This window comes from Eulemur rufifrons, chromosome 28 (genome assembly GCF_041146395.1).
Source record: "Eulemur rufifrons isolate Redbay chromosome 28, OSU_ERuf_1, whole genome shotgun sequence".
Classification (NCBI taxonomy): domain Eukaryota; kingdom Metazoa; phylum Chordata; class Mammalia; order Primates; family Lemuridae; genus Eulemur; species Eulemur rufifrons.
The window spans coordinates 47,028,379-47,054,923 of NC_091010.1; the positions used below are offsets into that span (position 1 = coordinate 47,028,379).

General features: G+C 42.7%; 1 protein-coding gene across 1 annotated transcript; it reads right to left on the reverse strand.

Moving 5' to 3' along the window:
• Positions 1–322: 322 nt before the first annotated feature.
• On the reverse strand, positions 323–25,864 carry CPN1 (carboxypeptidase N subunit 1). The gene is made up of 9 exons (XM_069461198.1): positions 25,402–25,864; positions 21,407–21,603; positions 17,106–17,261; positions 14,098–14,280; positions 12,765–12,876; positions 7,931–8,070; positions 6,232–6,331; positions 3,478–3,596; positions 323–590 (listed from the first exon to the last, which is right to left on the reverse strand). Exons 1-9 carry the CDS (start codon positions 25,619–25,621, stop codon positions 441–443), a joined length of 1,377 nt encoding a protein of 458 aa, XP_069317299.1. The 5' UTR covers positions 25,622–25,864; the 3' UTR covers positions 323–440.
• Between the last annotated feature and the right edge of the window lie 681 nt (positions 25,865–26,545).

Here is a 26,545-nt window from a genome sequence, read left to right on the forward strand (position 1 = left end):
ATGCTGTTGGCTACTGCTGACACGATCCTGGATGGCGGATCCCTTCAGCATTTCAGTCAGCATTCAGAAATCTGCCCCAAGCACTTCCCACCTTGCAAGCTCTTTGCTCTCCCGGACAAGGAGGGGCCAACCAGCCAGAGCCCATCTCTGGATGCGGTGCGGCCTGGCACCGTGCCTCCACCACGCCCCCCGAATGGGAAAACCTGCCCGGACACCAGACACTGCTGGACGTAGGCACCCCTGCACCAGTTTTCACAGACTCTGATTCCCTAATGATGGCCCAGAGAGGGCTTACCCCTGGAACAGACGGAGACCATTCTGGATTGTTCTGAATATGTTTATATTTAAATACGTCCCATATAATAAAATAGAAAGAATGCTCCACCTGATCCCCGAGCAGGAGCGAAGGCTTTCGGAAGGGCTGCCAGGCACAGTGGGCTTCAGGCGGGGCCTCTGGGGGTCTGCTTCATCTCCGTTCCTTTCTTCCTGGCTGCCCGGGGCTGCACTTTGGCTCTGAGCCTGCGCCCTCCGCTGGGAGCTCTCCTCACTGGGCTTGCTGGAGCCATGCTTCTCTTGAGGTGGAAGTTAACCTGGGAGGGAGGACGCAGGAGCGAGGAGACCAGTTTGGCGCCTCTTTCGCCACAGTTCTGGGTTCAGAGGGCAGGAAACTAGGGAGAATTATTACAGCAATGACCCAGAGCGGTGCCAGTGGTGTCATAGGGACCTGGCTAATATTCCCCCCAAATCGGTAAGCGATCACGGGTGATACACGGGGTGTGGCTGGATGAACTTAATCTACATTAATTTTATATGTATTCGAAAAAAGTTGTATCTACACATCAAGTCAGGATTTCACCAATATTACTGCTTAGGACAAGAGCTGTGATTGATGGTGCTGTAATAACCCCCTTTATGCTGCCGGGGTGACTCACAGGTGCTGTGCTCAGGCACGTCAATGGGTGTCTCAGCCCTTCAGAACCAAACCTTCTGCCATAATTGTTTGGCAATATAGATAGTAGGAATGATAGAGTTAATATGGATTCTCAAACTCTAAATTTCCACGTGCATTAATGCTTCCTCTCTCTCTCTCTCTCTCTCTCTCTCTCTCTGACTGTCCTCTCCCTAATGAATCCTTTCTGCTCTGCATTGCAACTTCTTCCCTTCTGGCCATGGCATGCAGATGGAAGGATGCTTGTGACTGACAAGTGCGGGAGATTCTGGGCGTGGAGGAGCTGCAGAACCGTCCTGGCAGTGACAGGAGAGGGAGCAGCAGTGTCCTAACCTCACTCCCCTGGGGCAGCCCTGGCTTTCCCCGCCCTTGAAGCAGCTTGAGCCACTGAAGCCAGCTGGGAGTTAGAAATCTAGCCACTGCCCGAGAGGCCTCTCTGTGGGGTTGTTTCCTGCCCCTTCCGCAAAAAATCAACAGCCAGTTTTTCTGCTAGCTCCCCAAAGCAGGGAGGGGAGAATCAGAGACAACTGCACTGTGTCGTTTACTATTTCCTATTTAGTAATACAGGAACCTACGAAAGGGAAAAAAAAAAAAAAAGAGAGAGAGAGAGAGAAAGAAGAGAGACAAGAAACTGAGGCAAGAACAGATGAAAATGGAAGGAGCAGCAGCATCTAGAAGGCCATGGGAAAAGCAAGGCGAACACTGGGCCCTGGGAGACATTTTAAAGCATCTTAATTGTAACATGAAAACCCTATAGTAAACAATCCTTTTTCTTTTTTCCTTCCCCCAGCCAGATGGATATCTGCTTTAGAATGGGAAGAGCATAGACTCCTCTGTGATCCATAAACAGATTCTTAGTTGTTACTGTATCTGGGAATTGTATCCAAATGACAGATTTTTCCCCTCTGAGCTATATTTGACATAATGATGGGTTATGTTAATTTATTTAAAGGATATGTGAAAAAGGAGGTAAAATTCTTTGAAACAGAATGTGTTTGTTACTCAAGAGGATGTGCAGTTGATTGAATTTGGCATTGACTAGACTTGCAATGCAAGACTTATGTATACAGCTGCTTATGGGTCATTTGATTTTAGGATATAACAAGCAAAAAGGGGAACAGGATACCTCAGTTGGGAAATTGGGGTCAGCTAGCAGGCTACAATGGAAGCTTTACTTTTTGCTTTCTGCATCTGCAAGTAGAAGTAATTTATAATATTCAGGAGTTGGGAGTAGAGGGACTGGGGGAGTGGGAGGGGAGCAGGAACCATCTAGAAATTTCAGAGAAATTTTCAAAGGACTTAAAGAATAACACTTTACCCTGATCCTTGTGTTAAAAAAAGGAATTATGAACATGGGTTGTGAGCTTAGCATGAGGCCCCGTAACACCCTGGCTAAGGAGGCAGCCCGAGAGCCTGACGCAGGTTCTAATCCTGGCTGCCACCATTCACTGAGTGACACTGTGCGAGTTTCTCATCTTCTCTAAATTTCAGTTTCTGCAGCCACAAATGGGGATACTTACTACTACCTTACAGGGTTGTTGTGAAGGTTAAATAATTCCGGAAAGCTCTCATATAGTGTCTGATACACAGTAATTATTCAATAAGTAGTACCTATTACCATATTTAAAAAGACAAGCCACGTGAATGCATTATACATTAGTTTAAGGATTGTGTAGAGAAGGAACTGGACAGAGTGGAGAGGCCCTAGGAAAGAGCTGACTTGTGGGAAATAAGGTCTGTAGATGCTCATTAAATAGACTACCTCATTATTTTGTTCTCATTTGAGAAATCTGAGGATTAGTGTCCATAGTCTCTGAGCCCCTTTATCTCTGAGATCCCAATCTAATATGACCCAAACCGGAAAGGTCCAGGCTGTAAATTAAAGTTCTTTGCTTCTCATCCCATCTTTAAAAGAAAACCACAGAGAGCTGAATATCAGAGAGCAGCTGCCTCCTTGCGGTAACGAGTGGACAGCAAGGCTGTCTGGGCACACTGGGCGCCAGAAGGGGTGGCAAGGCGCCCCCTGGTGGCAGCCCTTGCTGATGGCACAGAAAAGTGCAAGCCGTGGGCACTGCTGAGCCCGTGTATCTGGGCAAGGTCTCTGGGATTTATAAACTAACGTTTGTTGAACACTTTCTATGTGGTGGTCACTGTACTAAATGCTTCATGTGCACTTTATCATTTCAACCTCTTGTGAAGGAGGCACAATTATCACCAATTTACAGCGGAAGGAACCAAGGATGAGAGAGATTAGGTCATTTGTCCAAGGTCTGTGGGCAAATGAGCTGGATTTAGAACCAGACAGTGCTTTAAATCACATGCTATGTTAAACAGGAGAAAGAGGAAAAGCCAAAAGGTAGTGGGGAAGGACATAATAGGAGAGTGACAGAAGAAAAATTAGGATATAAGAGCAATGATTTTTTTAAAAAAAACAGTCGAAGGCGAAGCTGGGCGAAGATTAAAAGTGCGCAGTTAAGACACCATACAAGAGATCATTACAGTGCTCTGTAACGCTCAGCCTCACTCACCAGTATTGGTTCCCCAGGACCCACGGTCACACTCACTGTCTCTGGGTCAAACCCTGGTGCTGTGGCAGTGACAATGTAGGTACCTGGAAGCAGCAGCCGGAAGTAATCGCCATGGTCACCTAAAAGTCACAGGGATTTTTAACTCAGTTTTATGATTTAAAACTTACCCCAAAAGGTAACTTGATTTTAAAAATGATCTGGGGGGTTTAGCTGAGCGCAGCCTTGGTTTTTCTTCATAGTGTAATGAAACTGGAAAAAATCTAAGTCATTTGTAGGCTGTTTTGATAGAAGTATGGGCGGGCCTCAGTCCCTAGGAAGTAAGGGTTTTACTGCACTGTGCACTGAAAGTATTGGGTTTAATTCTAGACCCTGTATTTTAATGCAAACTCACATCCAGTAAAGGATCACTAGGAGAGAAGAAAGGTTGAAAGATCTGTGAGTGTTTTGCCTGACAAACTACATGAGATCTCTGTTTTGATGTTTGAAAGGCCACTGTGAAGAAATGATGTCTATCTAAAGAAATGAGAGCTATGGGTTTAAGTTTCAGGGAGGCATATTTTGCTAGACAGAAGTAAAAACTATTGTGATAAACAGGGCTGTAAAAAAAAAAAAAGAAATGGACTGCTTTATGAAATTGTGAGCACTCAAGCAGAAACTGACTGAATCAGTGTCTCTGGAAAAGCTATACAGTTGTGCAGTGCACAACCTGCACTAATGGACATGGAGGCCTTGGGTTGGACAAACAGCTGTTAGTGGTGCTGTATGTGGGTAATCCTATATCTAGAGGGAAGGCAGGACTAAATTATCTGATCCTGAGAATCCTATTTTTATTTTTATTTTTTTAGTTTTTTGAGACAGAGTTTTTCTCTGTTGCCCAGGCTAGAGTGCAGTGGTGTCATCATAGCTCACTGCAGGCTCAAACTCCTGGGCTCAAGTGATCCTCCTGCCTCAGTCCCCAAGTAGCTCAGATTACAGGCACGTGCTACCATGCTCAGATAATTTTTTAATTTTTTTGTAGAGATGGAGTCTGGCTATTGCCTGGGCTTGTCTTGAACTCTGGGCCTCAAGCAATCCTCCTACCTTGGCCTCCCAAAGTGCTAGGATTACAGGCATGAGCCACTGTGCCCAGCCTGAGAATCCTATTTTTAATATTTCTTCTACCACCTTCAAAAGTATGCCAAGGGAAAAATAAAATTCAAAAGAAACTTGTTTTTCTATGGCAGGGGTTTAGCATCTTGGCTAATGACTTTCCATCCCTTTAGAATCAAGCATGACAGTGCCTTTAAAATTTAAGTATATAGCAATGAATAATTGAAATAATAAATGCAATAAAGAATGAGACAGACAATAATGTGGAAGTCTTTTTTCTGTCTCCTATTAAATGTCTGTAATTATTTCAAAGTACTTCACAAAGGAGGTGTGTTACTATGCATATGTGGGATGGTTTAAGCTATGCCCCAGGAGACGTCATTTTCTTAGCTGGGGGTGCACACCCAGGAATGGGTAGCTAGTGTGTCAGAAAGGCCCCACTCCAGATGCAGCTATGAGGGGTTCAGCTATCTTTATCTCTGTGCTTTGCTAAAGAACGTAACAAATGTTAGCAATGGTTTTCTTCACTGGTGAAATGAGTAGTTTGTTAATTTAGCATATTGGGCTGTGGAAGTGGGCACTTACCGGTGAAATTAGTGGTATTCAATATATGTTGCTTGGCTAGGATGTTTTGGAGACATTCCTCACCCTTGCTTGAACAGGGTACAATCTAGCAAGCCCAGAAGCCTGTGTTCTTTAGGGATGGTGCCTAAGGCTTGATCCCTAAACAGTCCTGGGTCCAGCCGTTGGGCTGGAGGATTCTGTCTGATGCCTGTGAAGTTACAGAGTTCTGCCTTTAGCATATGGCCTTTGCCTTGAATGAATCTTTCATGTAAGATGCATTCAGATCACTTTAAAGAACAGAAAGCTGAGAGTTCATCCAGTTTGAACAGATTGTATGAACTGTAAGATGCCTGCCTGGTAATAAATGCTTGTGTAGTAAAATTTGGTTGAGCCTTGCTGGTATCAAGGTTGTGGGGAGTTAGGCAAATCTCACCTACCCTTAACCATCGGTAGCTACTGTTATACATTAAAAACGAAACAAACAAAAACACCCAAGAGCTGTACATGATTAAATTGGGCTGGGTCAGTTCGCAACACCATTCTGCCATGAGATAATTCTGTACCCTTCTAGGCAGTTCTATGTAGCTCCAAGAATATCTGCCTCCACCATCAATCTTGCACTGCAGTAAGCTGATATTAATAGAAAGAATCTTGCTATCTTTTCCCCAGTGGGGGTGTAGCAAAACACCCGAGTCAGGGACAAGGCTAAACATCAGCTTTACAGTCCCCTTTCTACCCCATTTCACAGCAGTATGTGAATAGCCTCAAGCTGAGAAAATACCCCTAACAAAGTTGTATGTGGCAGTGACTCCTTAAGGCCAATGAGAAGCTACACTTACATTGGGTTTTCCTGGTTCTTGCCTCTCAGGATTGCTTGCTTCAGAAGCAAAAGATTTTCCATTTCAACATCGTGGTTGTTTGATCTAGCCTCCTAATTTACTCTCCCCATTCCTATTACCCTTTTTTCCTCCAGTCCCCTACCTCCAGTGTCCCTGATGTCCTTCCTGCTAGTCTTGCTGGCTTAAAAACTGGTCCCCTGATAATGCTGAAGAAGGAGGGAGTGAAAGATTTCTTCCCACCCCCTAAAAAGCAGCCACTTACCTGAAGTGACATCATGGTTAATCCCACTGACAGAAATGACAGCCCCTGCAAGATTATTATAATTCTCATCAAGCACCATTCCCTTGATGCCGTGGTGAACCTGTAGGAAAAAGTTTATAGCATACAGTTCACAGCACATTCGTACACTGGGTTTGAGTCGCAGAGCCCTGTCTCATATGTTTTTGCATTTGGTCTTCACAAGATTGTGGACTGGCCACTTCACTGGTCTCTTTGCCCCTCCTCCCACTCCAATAATCTCTTCTCAATAGAGCAGCCAGACTGATCCTGCTAAAGCCTGAGCCAAATCATGGCACCACTCTACTCAACATCCAACTCACTCAGAGCAAAAGCTAAAGTTCTCGTGCTGATCTGTCTGTAAAGCTACGTATTAGCTCTCCAATCTCCTCTCCTACTACTCTCTCTCTCCCTTACTTCTGAGATTGTTCCAGGCACACTGGTGACTTGGCTTTGTATTTTTTTTTAATTAAAATACACATAACACAAAATTTAACATTTTAATCATTTTAAGTGTATGGTGCAGTGTTATTAAATACATTTGTAATGTTGTGCAACCATCACCACCATCCATCTCCATCACTCTTCATCTTGAAAAACTGAAACCCTATGCCCATTAAACACTAACTCCCCATTTCCCTCCCCCCCAATCCCTGGCAATCACCATTCTACTTTCCATCTCTATGAATGTGACTACTCTAGTAACCTCATATAAGTGGAATCAGACAGTATTTGTCTTTTTATAAGTGGCTTATTTCACTTAGCACAGGGTCCTCAAAGTTTATGAGTGTTGTAGCACATGTCAGAATTTCCTTCTTTGTTAAGGCTGAATAATATTCCCTTGTGTGTATACACCACATTTGTTTATATATTCGTCTGCCTATGGACACTGGTTGCTTCCACTTTTTGGCTATTGTAAATAATGTTGCTATGAACATGGCTACGCAAATATCTCTTTGAGACCCTGCTTTGGGTTCTCTTGGATATATACCCAAAGTGGTATTGCTAGATCCTATGGTAATTCTATTTTTAATTTTTTGTGAAACTGCCATACTGCTTTCCATAGCAGCTGTACCATTTTACATTCCCACCAACAGTGCCCAAGGGTTCCATTTTCTCCATCCTCATAGACGCTTGTTAATTTCTGGGTTTTTTTTCATAGCAGCCATCCTGACGGATGTGAGGTGGTATCTCATTGTGGTTTTGATTTGCATTTCGCTAATGATTAGTGATGCTGAGCATCTTTTCATGTGCTTATTGTTGGCTTTATATTTGCTGTGGTGTCTCTTTCAGGGAATGCTTTCCCCCCAGATATCTGCATATCTCTCCCTCACCTCCTTGAAATCTCTCATAAATGTCACCTTCTCTGTAAGAGTTTTTCATAGCATTTCTCCTTTAACATGTTATAAATTGTACTTTATTATTTTCTGTATTATCTGTCCCTCCTCACTTGAATGTAAGTTCCATATGGACAGGGATATTTGTTTGTTTACTCATCATTCTCAGAATGCAGTACAGTTTCTAACAGACAGCTGTGCTCAGTAATGTTGAATGAATAAATCTCCAGCCCAGATCTATTGCACTGAGTCAGAGCAAAAGTCAGACCCGAGCCATACAAAACACTTTTCCTGCCATTGGGAAACACTTCTCTTTTTGTAACCATGAAAGTTAAATACGATTTTACCTGTTCCAAGAATTGGATTAAGGCTTCCCGGTTACCCAGCCACTCCCGCTGTAATTCCTCTTGGCCAGGAAACTTGTTGCAACTCAGTTCCAGCGTGATCTCAAAGCAGTTGGTATGGAGATAATTGAAGTCTTGCATTCCTAGGGGAAGGAGGGGAGTGGCGGATTGTATCACCAGGCTCTTGCCCAGTGCCCCAACTCATGTCTCCTCAATCACAAATTCTCCACCCCCATCACCTTCTCTTCTACCGCTTGACCTCATTTCATTCTCTCCTCCAGGAAACCTTTCCCCAAGTTCCCAGTTCACATGCCTTTCTCTCTTTCCAGCTTTCTCTCTTCATAAATGCCCATTTGCCATCTCCATCTTCTATGTTTTTTCCATTTCATGATTTAATTTCACTTCTTGTCCCTTTTATCATTTCCAAAGTCTGCTTATCAGCTGTGCCTTAATAGTGGACTATGCACATGTACTGCTTTCAGGAGAACAGATTTTCTTTTTGAACTACAATGCTCTTCAGACCTGGGAGGTTAGAGAGGAGATGAATATCTTGCTTTCACATCCCTCCTCCTACCTGAGAACACAACATTAATCTGAAAATAGTTATCCCTGAAAAATAAATTCCTGAAAAAGCAGAAGGCAGCCATATTTTATTTTTTCTTCACCAAATCTTGCCTTCTCTGATCTTCTATATCATTCAATTATTCAGTTGAATCAATTACCCTTTTTTTTTTTTTTTTGACAGGGTCTCGCTCTGTTGCCCGGGCTAGAGTGCAGTGGTGTTATCATAGCTCACTGCAACCTCCAATTCCTGGGCTCAAGCAATCCTCCTACCTCAGCCTTCCGAGTAGCTGGGACTACAGGAGCATGCCACCATGCTTGGCTAATTTTTTCTATTTTTTGTAGACATGGGGTCTCATTCTTGCTCAGGCTAGTCTCAAACTCCTGGCCTCAAGCAATCCTTGAGCCTCAGCCTCCCAGAGTGTTAGGATTACAGGCGTGAGCCATCGCACCCAGCCTGAATCAATTACTTTTTAATATGTTTCTGATTATTAGGATCAGGTTTACATTATAAATTAATTTGGGTTAAAAATTATCCATTTACAGATTCTACATTACCCAACATGATATACAGATTCAATGCAATCGCTATCAAAATCCCAATGAGGCCAGGATCGGTGGCTTATGCCTGTAATCCCAGCAATTTGGGAGCCTGAGGTGCAAGAATCGCTTGAGGCCAAGAGTTTGAGACCAGCCTAGGCAATATAACAAGACCCTTTCTCTACAAAAAATTTAAAAATTAGCTGGGCATAGTGACATGCATCTGTAGTCCCAGCTACTTGGGAGGCTGAAGCAGGAGGATCACTTGAGCCCTTCAAGGTTACAGTGAGCTATGATTGGGCCACTGCACTCCGGCCTGGGTGACAGTGATTCTGTCTTAAAAAAAAAAAAATCCAATGACTTTTTGTAGAAATAGAAAACTCATGTGGAATTTCAAAGGACCCCAAATAGCCAAAACAGTCTTGAAAAAGAAGAACAAAGCTAGAGCACTCACACTTCCTGATTTCAAAACTATAGTCATGAAAACACTGGTACTCACATAAAGACAGACATATGGATCAGTGGAACAGAAAAGAGCCCAGAAACCCTTGCATATATGGTCAAATGACTTTTGACAAAGGTACTAAGATCAATCAATGGGGAAAAGACAGTGTTTTCAACAAATAGTGTTGAGAAAACTGAATAACCACATGGGAATAAATGAAATTAGACCCTTATCTAACACCATGTGCAAAAATTAACTCAAGATGGATCGGAGACCTAAAGACCCAAAACTATAAAATTCTTAGAAGAAAACATAGGGCAAAAGCTCATGGCATTGGATTTGGCAATTACTTCTTGAATATGATACCAAAGGCACAGGCAACAAAAGAAAAAATAGTGGATTGGACTTCGTGTAAATTGAAAAATTTCATGTATCAAGAGGCCACATTGGCCAGGTGCAGTAGCTCACCCCTATAATCCTAGCACTCTGGGAAGCCAAGGCAGGAGGATTGCTTGAATTCAGGAGTTTGAGACCAGCCTGAGCAAGAGCAAGACCCCCGTCTCTACTAAAAATAGAAAAATTAGCAGGGTGTCGCGGCATGTACCTATAGTCCCACCTACTTGGGAGGCTGAGGCAAGAGGATTGCTTGAGCCCATGTGTTGGAGGTTGCAGTGAGCTATGATGATGCCACTGCACTCTACCCAGGGTGACACAGTGAGACTCTGTCTCAAAAAAAAAAAAAAAAAAAAGCCACATCAACAGAGTAAAAAGGCAACCTATAAATGGAAGGAAATAGTTGTGAATCATATGTCTGATAAGGGGTTCATATCTAGAATATATACAAAGAACTCCTAAAACTCAACAACAACAACGAAAAAACAACTTTATTTTAAAAATGGGCAAAGGACTTGAATAGACACTTCTCCAAAGAAGATATACAAATGGCCAAGAAGCACATGAAAAGATGCTCAGCATCACCAATCATTAGCGAAATGCAAATCAAAACCACAATGAGATACCACCTCACATCCATCAGGATAGCTCCTATCAAAAAACCCCAGAAATTAGCAAGCGTCTGTGAGGATGGAGAAATTGGAACCCTTGTGCACTGTTGGTGGGAATGTAAAATGGTACAGCTGCTGTGCAAAACAGTATGGAAGTTTCTCAAAAAGTTAAAAATAGAATTACCATAGGATCTAGCAATACCGCTTTGGGTATATATGCAAGAGAACCCAAAGCAGGGTCTCAAAGAGATATTTGCGTAGCCATGCTCATAGAAGCATTGTTTACAATAGCCAAAAAGTGGAAGCAACGGGTGTCCATAGGCAGATGAATGTATAAACAAATGTGGTATATACACACAAGGGAATATTACTCAGCCTTAACAAAGAAGGAAATTCTGACACATGCTACAACAAGGATAAACCTTGAAGACCTTATCCTAAATGAAATAAGCCATTCACAAAAAGACAAACACCGTATGATTTCACTTATATGAGATACTTACAGCAGTCAAAATCATAAATACAGAAGATAGAATGGAGGTTGCCAGGGGGTGGGGAGAGAAAGGAATGGAGAGTTATTATTTAGTGGGTATAGAGTTTCAGGTTTTCAAGATGAAAAGACTTATGGAGATGGATGGCGGTTAGGGTTGCACAACATTACAAATGTATTGATAATAACACTGAACCACACACTTAAAATGGCTAAGATGGTGATCTTTTATGTGTATTTTTACCACAATAAAAATTGAAAACAGTTATCCATTTCATCAACTTTCATTTGTCTTTAAGCTGATGAGTGCAAGCAGCTGTTACAGAAAGAATAGGGAAAGTTGAAGAACAATAACTATAGCCTGTTATATTGGTTCTCTCCCTACATTAGAATCATCTGGAAGGCTGAGCCTTCCCCTAAAATACATATTTCTGGGTCTTATCCCCAGTTTCTGATTCAGTAGGTATTGGGTGGGGCCCCCAAAACATTCATTTTTAATAAGTTCCCAGGTGATGCTCATGATGCCGGTCAAAAGACCACATTGCTGGAACAAGCATTGTGTTTGGTTCAACGACCTCGGAATTGCACCAGCTTAATTTAGGGCAATGATTCTCAGGGGAGGCATGGGGCAGGCTGCCTCAGGGGATGAGAAGGGAAAGGGAAGACAGAGGAAAAAAAGAACAATTATAACTTGAAAAAGTATGTTCGATATTTTCAATTTGGGGCACAAAAAAATCTATTGCTTTCCTAATATTATACAAACTAAAACAGGGAAAGTTCAACAAAATCTTCTTGCCTTGTGTTCAAATGAGTTTTTGGCCACAACGAACCTACCTCCCCAGCACCTGGGGACTCCTTAACCTTGTTCCTCTCCACTCTCCACAGGACCAACCACCAACCTGGCTGTCACCAATCTGCTACCTAGGCTGTGGCCAGGTCAGATTTGAGAGGATGGAGAAAGACAGACACTAGAAGATGATTCCTAAAAGAACCTGGCTTCCTGCTTCAGCCTCTTCTCTGGCCTTATGTTCCCTGTCCATTGAAGGTTCACAGACAAAGGTCCTGCCTTGACTCTTGGTCATGGCGAAGGCCCAGGGACTAGAGAGAGAAGCCTCTTGCTGGAGGTTTCTGCTCTTCGAGGCTACATTATTAGTGCCACAAGACACAACATCCATGGCAAACTCTTGCTTATAGGGGATAGGCAGTCAGGCTACAGACAGCACGTCTCAGGGGAGCTGGCTGTGCCCAGCCCAGCCCCTCTGCTCATCTGTCACTATGTGGGGCATACTTTTTTTAAAAAACCCAATTTGTAGCCAAGCATTTCTATATACTTTATGTGTAGTATTTTATGTAATACTTCCATCAAAATTATGAGGCAAGTATTATTATTCTTTTTTCCCCTTTTTTTAGTGACTTGAAAAGGTACTTTATTCTGAACTACAGATGAAGAAACCAAAGCACAGAGAGGTTAAGTCATTACCCTGAAGCCACAGGATTGGTAAGTGGGCAAGCCAGGTTTCAACCCAATTTACTCTCAGATCTCACACCCTGAAACGTTTGGCTACACTGTTTTCCTCCCATGCCCTGATCTATTGTGTAAACCACCAGTTTTACAGGACCACAAGTTGTCTCTACCTTAGTTTTAAAGAATCACAAACTGGACACTAAATGCCAACCTGAGATCTCTACTTCAGTGCAAAATTCTATAGTATTCCACCATTTCCCTGAGAAAATTGGGGATTTAGGAAAATGAGCACTATTCTACTTCAGCTTGAGCAGTCCCAAGACCGTCCTTACCCTTGCTGAGAGAATACCAGGAAGCCCCGTTGGTGATGCCATCTGGGAAGTAATCCCCACAGTTCCAGCCCTGGTGCATCCATCCATGTGCATAGGAGTAGACCTTGGCCAGCTAGAGGAAGAGCAGGCAGAAAATGACCTCGAGTCTTTCCAACTCCTAGGGCAAAGCTCCCACTCAGAACTCCGGTAAAGTCAAGAAGCCCTGCTAGGTACAAATAGCTGGTTATTTGCTTTAGTGAAAGAAAATATGATCAGGGATAGAGAGACGGTGTGTGTGTGCATATGTGTAACAGTGTGTTGTGTGTGTGTAACAGTGTGTTGTGTGTGTGTTAGACTGGAGTCAGGAGATCTGTACTCTGATTTTTTTTTCACTATTTTGGGGCTAAGTTTTTTCCTGTGCAATGTGAGGGGTGGCAGTAGATGATATAGAAGATCCTTCTAGTTGCACCACTTTCTAGCCAAATTTGTAAAAGAAATCAAGGAGCAAGTAAGACAGGACTTCTCCAGGAAAAGTCCTGTGTGTTGGGGGATGCGAAGTGTGTGCTGGAAGGCCTCCCTATAATTCTCCTTCATTTCTATTTTATGACAGTGGACAAAATAAGATTAATGGAGAATAAAACATAATAATATCCCTGCTTTTCAAAGCAACAATTATTGTTAGTCTCTATGTAGTTCATTAATTAATGAATCAATAATAACAACTATTATTTATATTATATCAATATATTATATCACTATATGTTAATATGTTAATATATTATGACATAATATATTTATAATTTAGCTTGTATATTTTATTATAGAATAATTATAAATTTATTGTATTATAAAATATATGGTATCTATTTTATATTGTTAATATAGAATTAATGATAATATATTAATTTTATTCTATTATTTTGAACTATTATTTAAACTTTTTAACATGCCTAGCCTATTTTTCATTAATATGAACATATTATCATAAAATTGTAAATTAGACGCCGCCCAAATTCACACTTAATGCCATTAGTTTTTAGGTATATTTCTTTTTTTTTTTTTTAATTGGATGGAGGCAGCTTATAGTTTTGGTATATTTCTTACTTGTCATTAGCTTAAGTATTTTCTACACTGTGGCAATTGTACTATAAAGCTTTCCTTTTTATTTAGTTTTTCATGAATTTATGGCTTATCACTCAAAACAAAACGTGATTTACTCGCCCGTGAGCTCCTCGCAGCAGTGTGTTCAATTTTTGTGGACTTGTCCTCACGGGGTCCCGTGCTACTGACCTGAAGCTCATCTCCTGAGCCCCAGGGCTCCCTCGGCAGCGGGACAAGCTGCCAGTCTGCATACCTTCTGGAAAAGCTTGTCGTCAGGCGTGGGGGAGTTGGCAGTGCTGCGGAAGCCTCGGACCCGATGCTCAAGGGACTTGTCGTATGGGTAATTGGCCACCACCGCCCCTCCATGGAGATTGGCTGAAAGGACAAAGTTGAAGGAGCGCATCCACTGGATCACCGCCTGCGTCTCGGGTTCCACCTGCGAGGAGAGGAGAGGCTGGCGGTGAAGGTGCAGCTGGAGGTGCCACATGGCCGTTGGAAGAAGTCTTTGAGGAAGTGGCCTGCGGAGACAGCATGTCTGCCTGAAACAGAGTCCTCCCAGATATGACGAGTGTAGGTGGGCAAATTTTGACCTTTAGTTTCAACAGTTGAGTGTACAGAACCTTTTATTACTTCCTTATGTGGAATTCCAGTATACAAAATGGGTCAAAAGAGAGCATTTAGGGCAGTGAAGCTCTTCTTATGATAGTGGATACATATCGTCACGTTTGCCCAAACCCATAGATTGTATTACACCGAGAAAGTGCCAGTGCAAACTATGGACATTGAGTGTTAATGATGAGCCCAGGTAGGTTCACTGACGGTAACAAATGTACCACTCTGGTGCAGGATGTTGGTGGTGGGGTGGGTGAAGGAGGGCAGGGCATATATGGGAACTCTTTGTACTTTTTGTGCAGTTTTGCTGTGAACCTAAAACTACTCTAAAAAAAAATAAAGTCTATTGAGCGAGAGAGAGAAAGAGAAGTTATGTATGGAGAGGGGTACCATGATTGGAGAGCTCAGAGCCCCAAATTGGCCTCTCTCTGGTCCCTAGGAAAGGATTTCCCAATTTGCTCACTGCTCCAGTGCCTTATAAGGCATCTCTGCAGAAATTTAGGGCTTCAGTAAATAAATCTGGAAAATGCTGGTTTACAGTAATGGTTTTCAACCTCGCTTTCCCCCAACACATCTGCTGCAATGTTGACATGTGGAACACACTCCTGTGGTCATATCCAAATGTCATAGTTTAAACATACCATCCAATGGGGCAGTCTTGGCTAAGTAGTGAAATTCCTCCCTTTGCCTTGCATATGAGTGAAAGTATTACAAAGAAAGCCTTGAATCCATGTGGACTTGCAGTATAAGTAAACAATTTAAGGTCTCATGGTTGGGGGATTGGGGGAAAAAAAGAGTAAATAATTTACAGACTTCAGCATTTCTCCTCCTCTTAGGATGGACATGTTTAGAGATTATATGGTGTTCATGTGTCAATGGTTCCCCCTGGACTGGGGGTCAGCTCTGAAGGCCCCATCTTTTCCATCCCAGGGGGACTGGGTGAATAGGGTTGAGTCTCACTCAATCTGAATGGACGTAATACCAAGGGCACCAGTCCTGGTCTGTGACCAGGGCTCAGATGCTTTGAAGCAGCCCTTTCTTCATGTCCTATCAGAACAATGGCAGCTTCTCAGTGCTCCTCTTCCTCAAGGCTGTTCCATCAAGGGCAAGAGAAACTTCTCGATGTCTTTTTTCTTCTGTGATTTACAGACAGGACTGAGTGGGAGCCCAATTATGATTGACTCAATTACCTTATTTTACTTAGAGAAATACGTTTAATAAATGAGAACATTCTTTGGGCTGGATATGCTGATTTGTACCAAGTTATTTTTGATTTATTATTTACTTGAGCCAAGAGGACAGTTGCTATCAGAAATCTAACATGTCAGCATGACTTTTGCATCATTTTCAAGGGAAAAATACCAGAACATTTTGTCTGGGAAACTCCCAATTAAAAGGCTTACACTGCTTTACATTTTTTGTCCCCAGTCTCTAAGTTTAGATATTCACAGATAGAACATTTAGAATCATCCCACACAGTGGAGAAACCAGGGGTGGCCGTGGTGCTCCGAGGATGACAGCAGCTATGCCCAGGAGCAGGCCCACCAGCAGGATGAAACCATTCCCGTTCCCCAGGGGTGGCCTTGTGGGCCTTGGGGAGAGAGAGGCTGGGGTCCTGTGAGAGAGTAAGGGAACCAAGGGAGGGTCCGGCAAAGTAGTCCAGGGTCATACAGGAAGGTAAGAGGAACAACTGTATGGGTTAGACGCCTTGAACCTCTTTCTGCAGTGCAGTGCCCTACCCTGCGCTACACCCCCTGGCTGAACTGCCTTCTGTAGCTGACTGTGGATGAGCACACAGTCCATCACATGTAAGAGAGACTTCTCTACAGAGTGCTAGCGTTCTCTGTCCACAGCCTACCGTAATAGAAAGAAATGCTGCAATGAGAATCAGAAGGCCTGAGTTTTAATCCTGATTCCATCAATTACTAGCTATGTGAACTTACATTATTTTATCTCGAAGTGTAATAGCTATAAAACAGAGATGGATAACACTGCTTGATGCCTTCATGCATTCACCACACAGTATTATGATGATCAACCGAAATGGGCTATGAAAGAATTTTGTTGGGCTGGCACAGTGTCTCACGCTTGTAATTCTAGCACTTTGGCTGAAGTGGGAGGATTGCTTGAGGCCAGGAGTTCAAGACCAGCCTGGGCAACATAGTTAGACCTTGTTTCTAAAAAAAAGTTTAAAAATTAGTCGGGCATGGTGGCATGAGTCTATAGTCCTAGCTACTCAGGAGACTAAAGTGTAGGGATCACTTGGGCCCAGGAGTTCGAGGTTACAGTGAGCTATGATTGTGTCACTGCACTCCAGCCTGGGTGACAGAGTGAGACCCTGACTCTAAAAAAAAAAAATTGTTAAATATCATGCAACTGTATGATACTGCTTTCACCTCCTTTGCCACCATCACCACTAATAACAAACATTTAGTGAGCATGCGCCCCCAGGAGGGCTGTACCCTGGGGGAAGAAATAAATACAAAGAAGCTTAAGATATAGTTATCATTGCTCTAGACAGATTAACATGGAGTAGAGTTGATGCTTAATTCTTGCTTGTTTAGTTGATGTGAGGATTGCTTAGCAATCTTCTGCAAGAAATTCCAGATGCTGATTTACCTGTTTCTGTTTGCAAATTTTGTCTCCTACCTGACTCTTCCAGTTGTCTGGAAGGGGCAAGTGGTGGTTGGGACCGCCGTACTTCTCGTTGTAGTAGATGTAGGTATTGAGGTCAGGGAAGTTTCGGTTCAGGTCCACTCCATTTGCATTGTTCCTGCCAACCAGATACCCGGACGAATTTGGGCCCTAAGAGGGAAATGAAGAGATGAAAGATGAAGGTTTCAGACTAAATTCTATATCTGAAGAGCATTATATAGTTCTTTTTAGATATTAGCTTAATCTATCAAATGATTTAGCATTTTCTTATTTAACTTGTCCAAAGTCCCCGTGGTGCAGTTCAAGTTTCCCTGCAGACCACGTGCCGGAGGTGGAGATCCCAGGAGAAGCCCTAACAAGAGTGCGGTGTTTCAGGTTAATGGGATCCCCAATTTTTTTATGAACAGCTTCACTGAGATATAATTCATATACCATAAAATTCACTCATTTTAAGTTCATACTTTAAAGAATTTTAGTGTGCTTACAGAGTTGTATTAACCATCATCACAATGTAATTTTAGAACATTTTTCTCACCCGAAATAGAAATCTCATTTCTATTTACAGTCGCACCTCCTTTTCACCCCAGCCCTAGGCAGTCATTTCTGTCTCCATTGTTTTGCCTTTTCTGGATGTGTCACGTAAGTGGGATCACACATTATGTGTTCTTTTGTGTTTTTTCTTTTCACTGGGCATAATGTTTTTGAAGTTCATCCATGTTGAACCAGGTATCAGTACTTTATTCCTTTTGCTTGCTGAATAGTTCCATTACATGGATTTACCACCTTTTGTTTACCCATTTGCCAGTTGATGGACTGTGTTGGTTTCCTAGGGCTGCCGTACCATTTACCACAAACCAGGTGGCTTATAATAACGGAAATTTATTCTCACACAGTTCTGGAGGCTAGAAGTCTGAAATCAAGGTGTCAGCAGGGCCGTGCTCTCTGAAGTCTCCCTCTTCGTCTCTTTCAGCTTCTGGTGGCTGGAGGCAATCCTTGGCATTCTTCGGCTTGTAGATGCGTCACTCGAATTTCTGCTTCCATTTTCACACGAACTTCTCCCCAGTATACACATCTCGGTTTACGAATTTCTTTCTTTTTATAAGGACACCAGTCATATTGGATTTAGAGCTCACCCTAATCCAGTTTGACATCATCTTAATCACATCTGCAAAAACCCTCAGTTGGCCCTCTGTATCCATGGATTCCACATCTATGGATTCAATTAATTGCAGAGAAAAAATGTTGTTAGGCTTACGATGGTTGCATCTGTATTGAACATGTATACTTTTTTCTTGTCAGTCTTCTCTAAACAATACAGCATAACAACTACTTACATAGCATTTACACTGTATTAGGTATATTAAGTAATCTAGAGATGATTTAAAGTAGAAGGGAGGATGTGTATAGGTTATATGCAAACACTACACCATTTTACATAAAGGACTTGAGCAGCCACGGATGTTGGTATCAATGGGGGGGGGGTCCTGGAACCAATCCCCCAAGCATACTGAGGGATGACTACGTATTTCCAAGTAAGGTCACATGCACAGGTTTCAGGTGAATGTGAATCTGGGGAAGGATACTATTCAACCCACTGCTCAATGTGGACATTTGGGTTGTTTCCACCTTTTGGCTATGATGAAGAATGTTGCTCTAAACATTCACATACAAGTCTTTGTGTGGCCGTATGTTTCATTTCCCTTGGGTAGACCCTTATACGTAGAGCTGCTGGGTCATAAGTTAAGTCTATGTTTAACTTTTTTAGAAACTGCTGAACTGTTTTCCAAAGTGGTCACACCATGGAAACCCCCCCTCCCATTTTTAAAAAGAATTTAGGATCCTTACTTATCTGTCTTCTGAGCAGTATCAACTTTCTGGATCCCTTAATTTCTCTGCTCATACTTCAAATTTTATCATTTATTTGCTCATGTATTCATTCACTCATTCGGTCATCCATTTAGTCAACCAGCATCTACTTAAGTCCTTTTCTATTCAAAGCTCTCTGATAGACACTGTGGAAAGAGATAAATGACACATTATTCTAGCCTTCTAGGAATTCATAGTATACATGGGGAGATAGATATATACATGAAAATTAAATATATAAAGTGATAGAGATATGTTAGGAGGCTAACGCAAAATTGAAATTCCATTTAATGTTTTGTGTGGCATTGGAGAAAGCAAATAATGTCCACTGGAGCCCTGTGGATTGAGAGGGTAGACCCCAAATTGTTGGCTTTTCCTGGAAGTGAACGAATTGATGCTGGGTAGCTAAAACTCACCGATCTACTACTGCTCTCATAGTTTTCCTTTTCTTTTTTTTTTCTAACCAATAAGACATGGCAGATCATATTTTTTTCTGATGAATTCATTATTGTTCTAAGACTTCTTCTTTTTTATGGCATCCCACTTGTATTTTATTTTTAGATTGTGTTGAAACATTTTTTTTTAAGTTCTTTGAAGTTGTCTACATCAATTCTGTTCCAGTGGAAAACATTCATATGATTTTTCAGTTTGATATACACTTCTGTGACATAATGACTTTCTTTATGCTTCCAGGGTTTTTTCACTGCCTATTCATTCATATCAAGGTAGCTCTTGAACATTAATCGCTATGAGCTTCATCAGTTGATTTACCAGGCATGCTGGGCAACAGTTAGGCTGGCAGGAAGGGGCTTCCCCTAATAGAAGGTTCCCATAAATAGGGTTGGTGATGTATTGGTTTCCTATTGCTGCTTGAACAAATTATCACAAACTTAGTGGCTTAAAACAGCACCAGTTTATTATCTTATAGTTTTGGAGGTCAGAAGACTAAAACAGGTCTCAGGGACTAAAAGCAAGGTGTCCATGGGGTTGTATTCCTTTCAAGGGCCCTAGGGGAATATGTTTCCTGATTTTTCCAGCTTCCAGAGGCCATCCACATTCCTTGGCTTGTGGTCCCTTCTTCCATCTTCAAAGCCAGCAGTGTAACATCTTCAATCTTGCTAACTCTGACCTTCGGCCTCCTTCTTCCACATTTAAAGGACCCTTGCGATTGATCACACTGGAACTGCCCAAATAACCAAGGATATTTTAAGGTCAACCGATTAGCAACATTAACTCCATCTGCAACCTTAATTTCCCCTGGACAAGTAATATAACATATTCATAAGTTCTGGAGACTAGTACATGATCATACTTGGGGGGCCATTATTCTGCCTACCTACAAGTGGCTTTAAAGTCTGGTGGTCAGGCAGGTGTCCCCTGCACAGCCATGCAGACATGTTTCTTCTGGGCATGGCAAGTAGCTCTGGGAGTCTGAGAACCGGATGGGTTCTCTCTTGGGTTCAGTTCAAGATCTGCTCCCTCTGAATAAGAGCACAGAGGGGGGTAGAGGTGACCAGCTTCCCAGAGATAGTCCTAAGGTTTGGCGGGTGGGCTGGGCTTTCTCCACTCTCCACAACCCCACCTATTGCCAAGGATGTGGGCAGGACTGAGCCGGTTCTCAGCTTCCCACTGCAGTACAGGGAAGGGCTAACAGAAGCAAAGCGGCCAGGCTGGGATTCTCCCCTCCACCTCTTTCCAATCTTCCTGTTCTTTGAAAACCTGTGATTCTGATCACAGTCACAAAGGAGAACCATTGATTGAAAGTTAGGCACATTGAAATTTTGAATTTATGTTAAGAAATAAAGTAAAAAGCCCACAGACATTTTTCCTTATCTGTCCCATTGCAAATCTAACTCTAGAATAAAGAATGGAAAGACTGAATACTATGCTAGTGGAGGAAAAACCCTACAGAAATATGATAAAGTATGAAGAATCTGGAATTAGCCTGTTGCGCCCTGATTCCGTGAAAGCTGTTCTCCCAGATATTTTCCCCACAAATGCAAATGAAAACGTAGTGTGGAGGGGAGGAGGGTGTTTAGGGTGTGAAGCTAAAAGCTCAGGAAAGGAGGTATATTTTGCAATATCCTTTGCAATATCACATCAGTTTAGTATTTTCCAGTTTACACAGTGTGTCACAGATGTTGCCACACTGATCCTCACAATAAAACCGTGAGGTCATCTGGGAAACTATTGCAGGAACAGCGGCTCAGAGACAGCCCACATTTATTGCCTGAGGTGCTACAGGACTGAACCCCAGTCTTCACCCTTTCTTATATTTCTGTTGGCATTTTTTTTTCCTCTCTCGGCCATTTTATCTTTTATTTTTGATAAATTTTTGGGACAGAGAGGGCATCTTGTCTACTGGCTTTTACTTTATTTCCTGAGATGGCCTTGTTCCCTCCACGGCACGTGTTCCCAGGACCCCGTACCTGGGTGGCCGCCACCTCGTAGCCGTCGGGGTTCATGGACGGCAGGATGTGGATGCGCGTGTCCTGCACGAGCCGCGCGACGCGCTGGTTCCCGTTGCGGAACTCCTCGCACAGGAACTCGGACAGCTGCAGCAGCAGCTCGCGGCCCAGCACCTCGTTGCCGTGCATGTTTCCCACGTACTTGACTTCCGGTTCCACTGCAAGGGAGAGGTGCACGTGCAGCAAGAGAAAAGATGCGAAAGCTTGGAAGTGCCACTGACACCTAACCTTGCAACCCTTTTCCCTCTTTTTCGGTAAGGAGTATAAGAAAATTTCACTGGGTCTTTTCGAAAAATCCCTGAGCCCCTTCCTAGCCAACTGCAATTACAAAAGTTACAAAAATTCATGCCAGGCATAATAATGAGTACCATTTATTGAACCCCCACGGTGTACTAGGCATTTATGTTCATTACTGTTAATCGTCACCGAAACCTGTAAAGTGGGCATGATTAGCCTCCAGGTGAGGGCAGGAGGGACAGAAGAGGCTAAGTAACCTACCTGAGGTTGCCTGGCTAATGACTGATGCGGCCGCGCCCAGGCAGCATGTTCAGTCCATTTACAGCGCAGGCTGCTTCTCAGAGACAAGCCTTCAGGAGAAGGATGGTTTCCCCAAAAACCTATCATCATGTGCTCTAGGTTATGGCACAACAGTTGCTAATCATCCCAGTTGAAAACTTAACTTTCTTGAACTTTCTTGGCACTTAGGAAACTAAAATCTGTCTACCTCTGAGGAGGACAAGTCTTGAAGCACAGAACAGGGAGGCCACTGTGTCTGACACCTTGGACATCTCTCTGGCCATGTTAACTGGCCACTCAAGGTGAGAGCTGAGGATCTTAAAAGAGCCTCCGGAACCATTTAAAGAAAATCATTCTTGCCCCCTTTTAAAAGTTCTTGCCAAGTGATTTCTTTTCTACCCAACACTTTCCTCTCTACCCTTCATCTCACCTCCACCCTTCTAGGCCCAGTTCAAATGTCACTTACTCTGTGAAGCCATCTTGGGTTCTCCTTGCCAGGGGTGAGCTTGCTTTCGACTCCCCAGGTTTTACCTACCTATTTTTGCACATGTTCTATTTCCTTTACTGGAACTGGCATTAGCAATGCATATAAGTTTTAATCTTATTTAGGACACACTCCATTGTTACATATTTTAGTCTACCTACAGCAGTCTTTTCCAAAAGGAATGCTTTAACCCACAACAATCATATGGTGAATTTTCCATAATGTGTATTGTTTAATCTTAGAGTACTTCTTTAATCTTAGAGTATGTCTTTCTTACTTTTCTTGGTGTTAAAATTTCCTTTCTTTTAGGAAAGGATGGGCATGGTAGACGGCAGATAGTTCTAGTTCTTCATATCCTTATTCAATAAAACAAAATCTGGAAAATCTGTTTTAGTTTCCTCCAATCTTTCCTATTTATTAAATTAAAAAAAATCTTCTGTATGAAATCCAGAAGTCTGGGAACCACTGCCCCGTAGAACCTAGCACAGTGTTAACTCACTTAGTAGGTGTTCGGTATCAAATTCTTTGGCTCTACTTTCAATATATCCAGAACACAACCACTTCTCATAGCAACCACTGTTATCATTTTTGTTCAAGCCTCCACACCCTCATGCCTGGATTACTGCAATAAATCTTCCACTTGCTGTCCCTGCATCTGCCCAGCCCCATTAAAGCCTGTTCTCCTGAGTCAGGGGTTGGCAAAAATTTTTCTGTAAAGGGCTAGATAGTAAATCCTTCAGGCTTTGTGGGCTATATTGTCTCTGTCACAGCTACTCAACTCTTCCAGCAAAAGCAGTCATAAACAAGACAAAAGTGAATGTGCACCACTACATTCTAATAAAATTTCATCTGCTAAGACAGGTGGCTAGCCCATGGGCTGTAGTCTGCTAACCCCTGTTCTAAATAATCTTTTAAAAATTGAAGTTAGATAATGTCCCTCTTCTGCTTAAAACTCTCAAATGGCTTCTCACTTTACTCAAAGTAAAAGCCTAGCTCTTTACCAAGGCCTATAGGGCCCTGCAGGACCTACTGTTCCCAGGGCCCCCAGCCACACGGCTCTGACCTTATCTCTGGCTCTCCCATCGTTCACTCTGCTGGATCCGCTGTGGCCCCTTGCTGCTCCTCACACGTGCCAAGCGCACTCCACCTCCTGGAGCTCTGCGTTTGCTCTGCCCTCTGCCTGCCATCTTTTCCTCCCCTACATCAGCACAGCATACAGATCCGCTCAGAAACCACCTCAGTGGAGAAGCGCTTCCTGAGCATCAATGCCTGCCTGCCCCTGGTCTCCACGTGTTCCCTATGGCATCTCTATTTTGTTGTCCCAATTTAGTATTCTCTATGGTACTTATTTCCATCTGACATATGTGTATTCACTTAGTTTTCCATTTATTGCCAGTCTTACTCCACTAGAATTCAGGCCCATGAGGACAAGGTCTTTGTTTTATTCTCTGCTGTACTTCCAGAGTCTATAAAAGGGCTTCCATATTGTGTAGGTGATGAGTATTTGTGGAATGAATGAATGAAAGGAATGAATGGATGAACAGGTAGAGTTATAGGGCTTCAGGGAAAAGAGGGATCACTGAGGGCTACAGTTATATGAAAAAGCTTCAAGGAAGACCTTAAATGCTAGAAAGTACAGGGGCACCAAGAAGGGGAATGGAGTTGGGGGCTAACCCCATAGTCTCCATTAACAATGGATGTACGATCTGATTAGAAGCAGGCTTTTTGCTGTGCAAGGGCAGCTTCAAAGCAAGGCAATTATCCCCGTTAACCACATAACCTTCCTTGAGCCTCCCCTTTGTAATTTTCTGAAGCTGCCATGGCCAGTCCATTGGGTGTGAGGTTTTTAAAGCAGGAGAGTGAGATTGTATCGGTACTTAGGAAGATTATTCTGGCATCTGTACGCCAAATGGAAGGTTCAGAGAGAGGAGGTTAGGAGTCAGGAGACCAGTTAGGAGCTCAGTGCAATAGTCTGGGCGGAGTGTGATGGAGTCTAGGCCAGGGTTGGTGGTGTGGAAGTGGAGAGGTAAAGAGAGATTTGAAGTTGACAGTTTGACGGAGAAACTGACATAACTTGAATATCAGTTCAGTCGTTATAAGTAAAGCAGTGAAAAAGTAGGGACAACTTAGACGTCCATCAATACACGAACAGTTCAATGCAATCACGCAGTGAGATAGTATGCAGCCAAACAAATGAAGATGTAGGTCTACATTTACAGACACAGATGCTATTCAAAACAGACTATGAAATGAGAAGAGCAGCTATAGTGTGATCCCATTTTTATAAAAACAATTATACGTGTTTATGTGATGGGGTTTAAACATGCATAGAAAAAAGTCTGGAAGGACATCCATCAATATGCTAACAATGGTTATCTGTGAATGGTGGGATTATGAGTGAGTTTTATTATTATTATTATCTAATTTCTAACTTTTAATCCAAACATGGATTGCTTTTATAATAGAAACAAACTAACCAAAATGAATCCAGTAAATAAAACTAATACCCCAGCCTTCCACCTTTCTCTAGGATACCACCCTGTCACTCCCCGAAGAGATATCTCTAAACACTTCTAAGTTTCCTGGCACAACTAGAAGGGCGAATTGTTTCTGCTTATGTCTCCAGAGCCATCAGATCATGAAAGAACTAATATTAAGGGAAAAAGAAGAGGAATGGGAGGGAAAGAAGGGGGATGGGACCTGAGCAGAGAAGAAGACTCACCTTTTACCATTAAGGTTTGAGCAAACAGAACCTGGCGACTGAATTGGGGTTGCAGCTGCTCCGCAGAGGCAGGGGCAGTTTGGGAGCGAAGAGGGAAATACTCAGCCCAGGTCAGGAAAGAGGTAAACTTTATAGGTGGAAGGTTGCCGGGACCTCCCCAGAAACCACCCCAATAACTGGATTTATAAGGGAGGAGTCCCGCCCCACACACCCCAGCGGCTGCTCAGGACTCACAGGGCTCATGGATTCCGGGGTAGTCACTGATTTCCAGCACGTAGAGGTGTCTCCCCTGCACGCTGCGCCCGACGCTGTAGACCCGCGTGATCTGGGGGCATTCGTTGTGCACCTTGTACAGCGTCCGCACAAGGTCATCATAGCGGTGGTGGCGAAAGGTTACCGGGGCAACCAACTCGAAGAGAAGGAGGTGGAGGAAGACTGAGAACAGCTCCGACATCTTGCTGGGCTTTTTCAAAGAGAGCCACTGAAATGCGCTCCACCTCTCCAGACAGCCTGGCCTCTTCACCAGCCGGGCAATCCCAGGGGCCGAGAACCCGCTCTGCCTAGTCTCCCGCCAGTAAACACCAGTGTGACAGCGCTGGAAATTATTTATGTAGCTCTGGAATACTCATTCGTCTCTCCTCTCTCATTTCTCTTCCTCTCCTAACCAAGGAAAACCTTTGGAAAGGTTTTTGCATTTCCCCAGATTGGTAGTTTCACGGATTCTGGTTTACTGGTTAACTGAACTGTAAACAGGCTTCAATAAATAGCTTATTTTAACCCTTTGATTACTAGAGAGTTTTAAGCAAATTGGCCTGCATCTGTTCCCTTTATTACAACTTATGAAGAGAGCTCCTTGGCCCTTTTGATCCATCCCACGTTCTGCAGCCAGACTGTCTTTCTGAAGCACGGCTCTGTCTTGACCTTTTTTCCCTCAAAAACCTTTCAACGGATATTATTAAGAAAATTAAAAAAAAAAAAAAAAAGCCTCAGACTGGGAGGAAATAATTGTAAATCACATATCAGATAATATATCCATAATACATAAAGAACCCTTACAACATGATAAGAAGACAACCCAATTAAAAAATGGGCAAAAAATTTGAATAGACATTTAAAAATGGGTGAAAGATACGAATAGACATTTTACCAAAGTAGATATAGAAATGGCTAATAGAACACATTTAAAGATGTTCAACATCATTAGTCAAGAAGGAAATGCAAATTAAAACCATGAGATATCACTTCACCTCCACTAGGATGGCTATAATCAAAAAGACCAACAATAACAAGTGTTGGTGAGAACAGGGAGAAACTGGAATACTCCTATATTGCTTATGGGAATGTAAAATGGTGCAACAACTTTGGAAAAAAGTTTGGC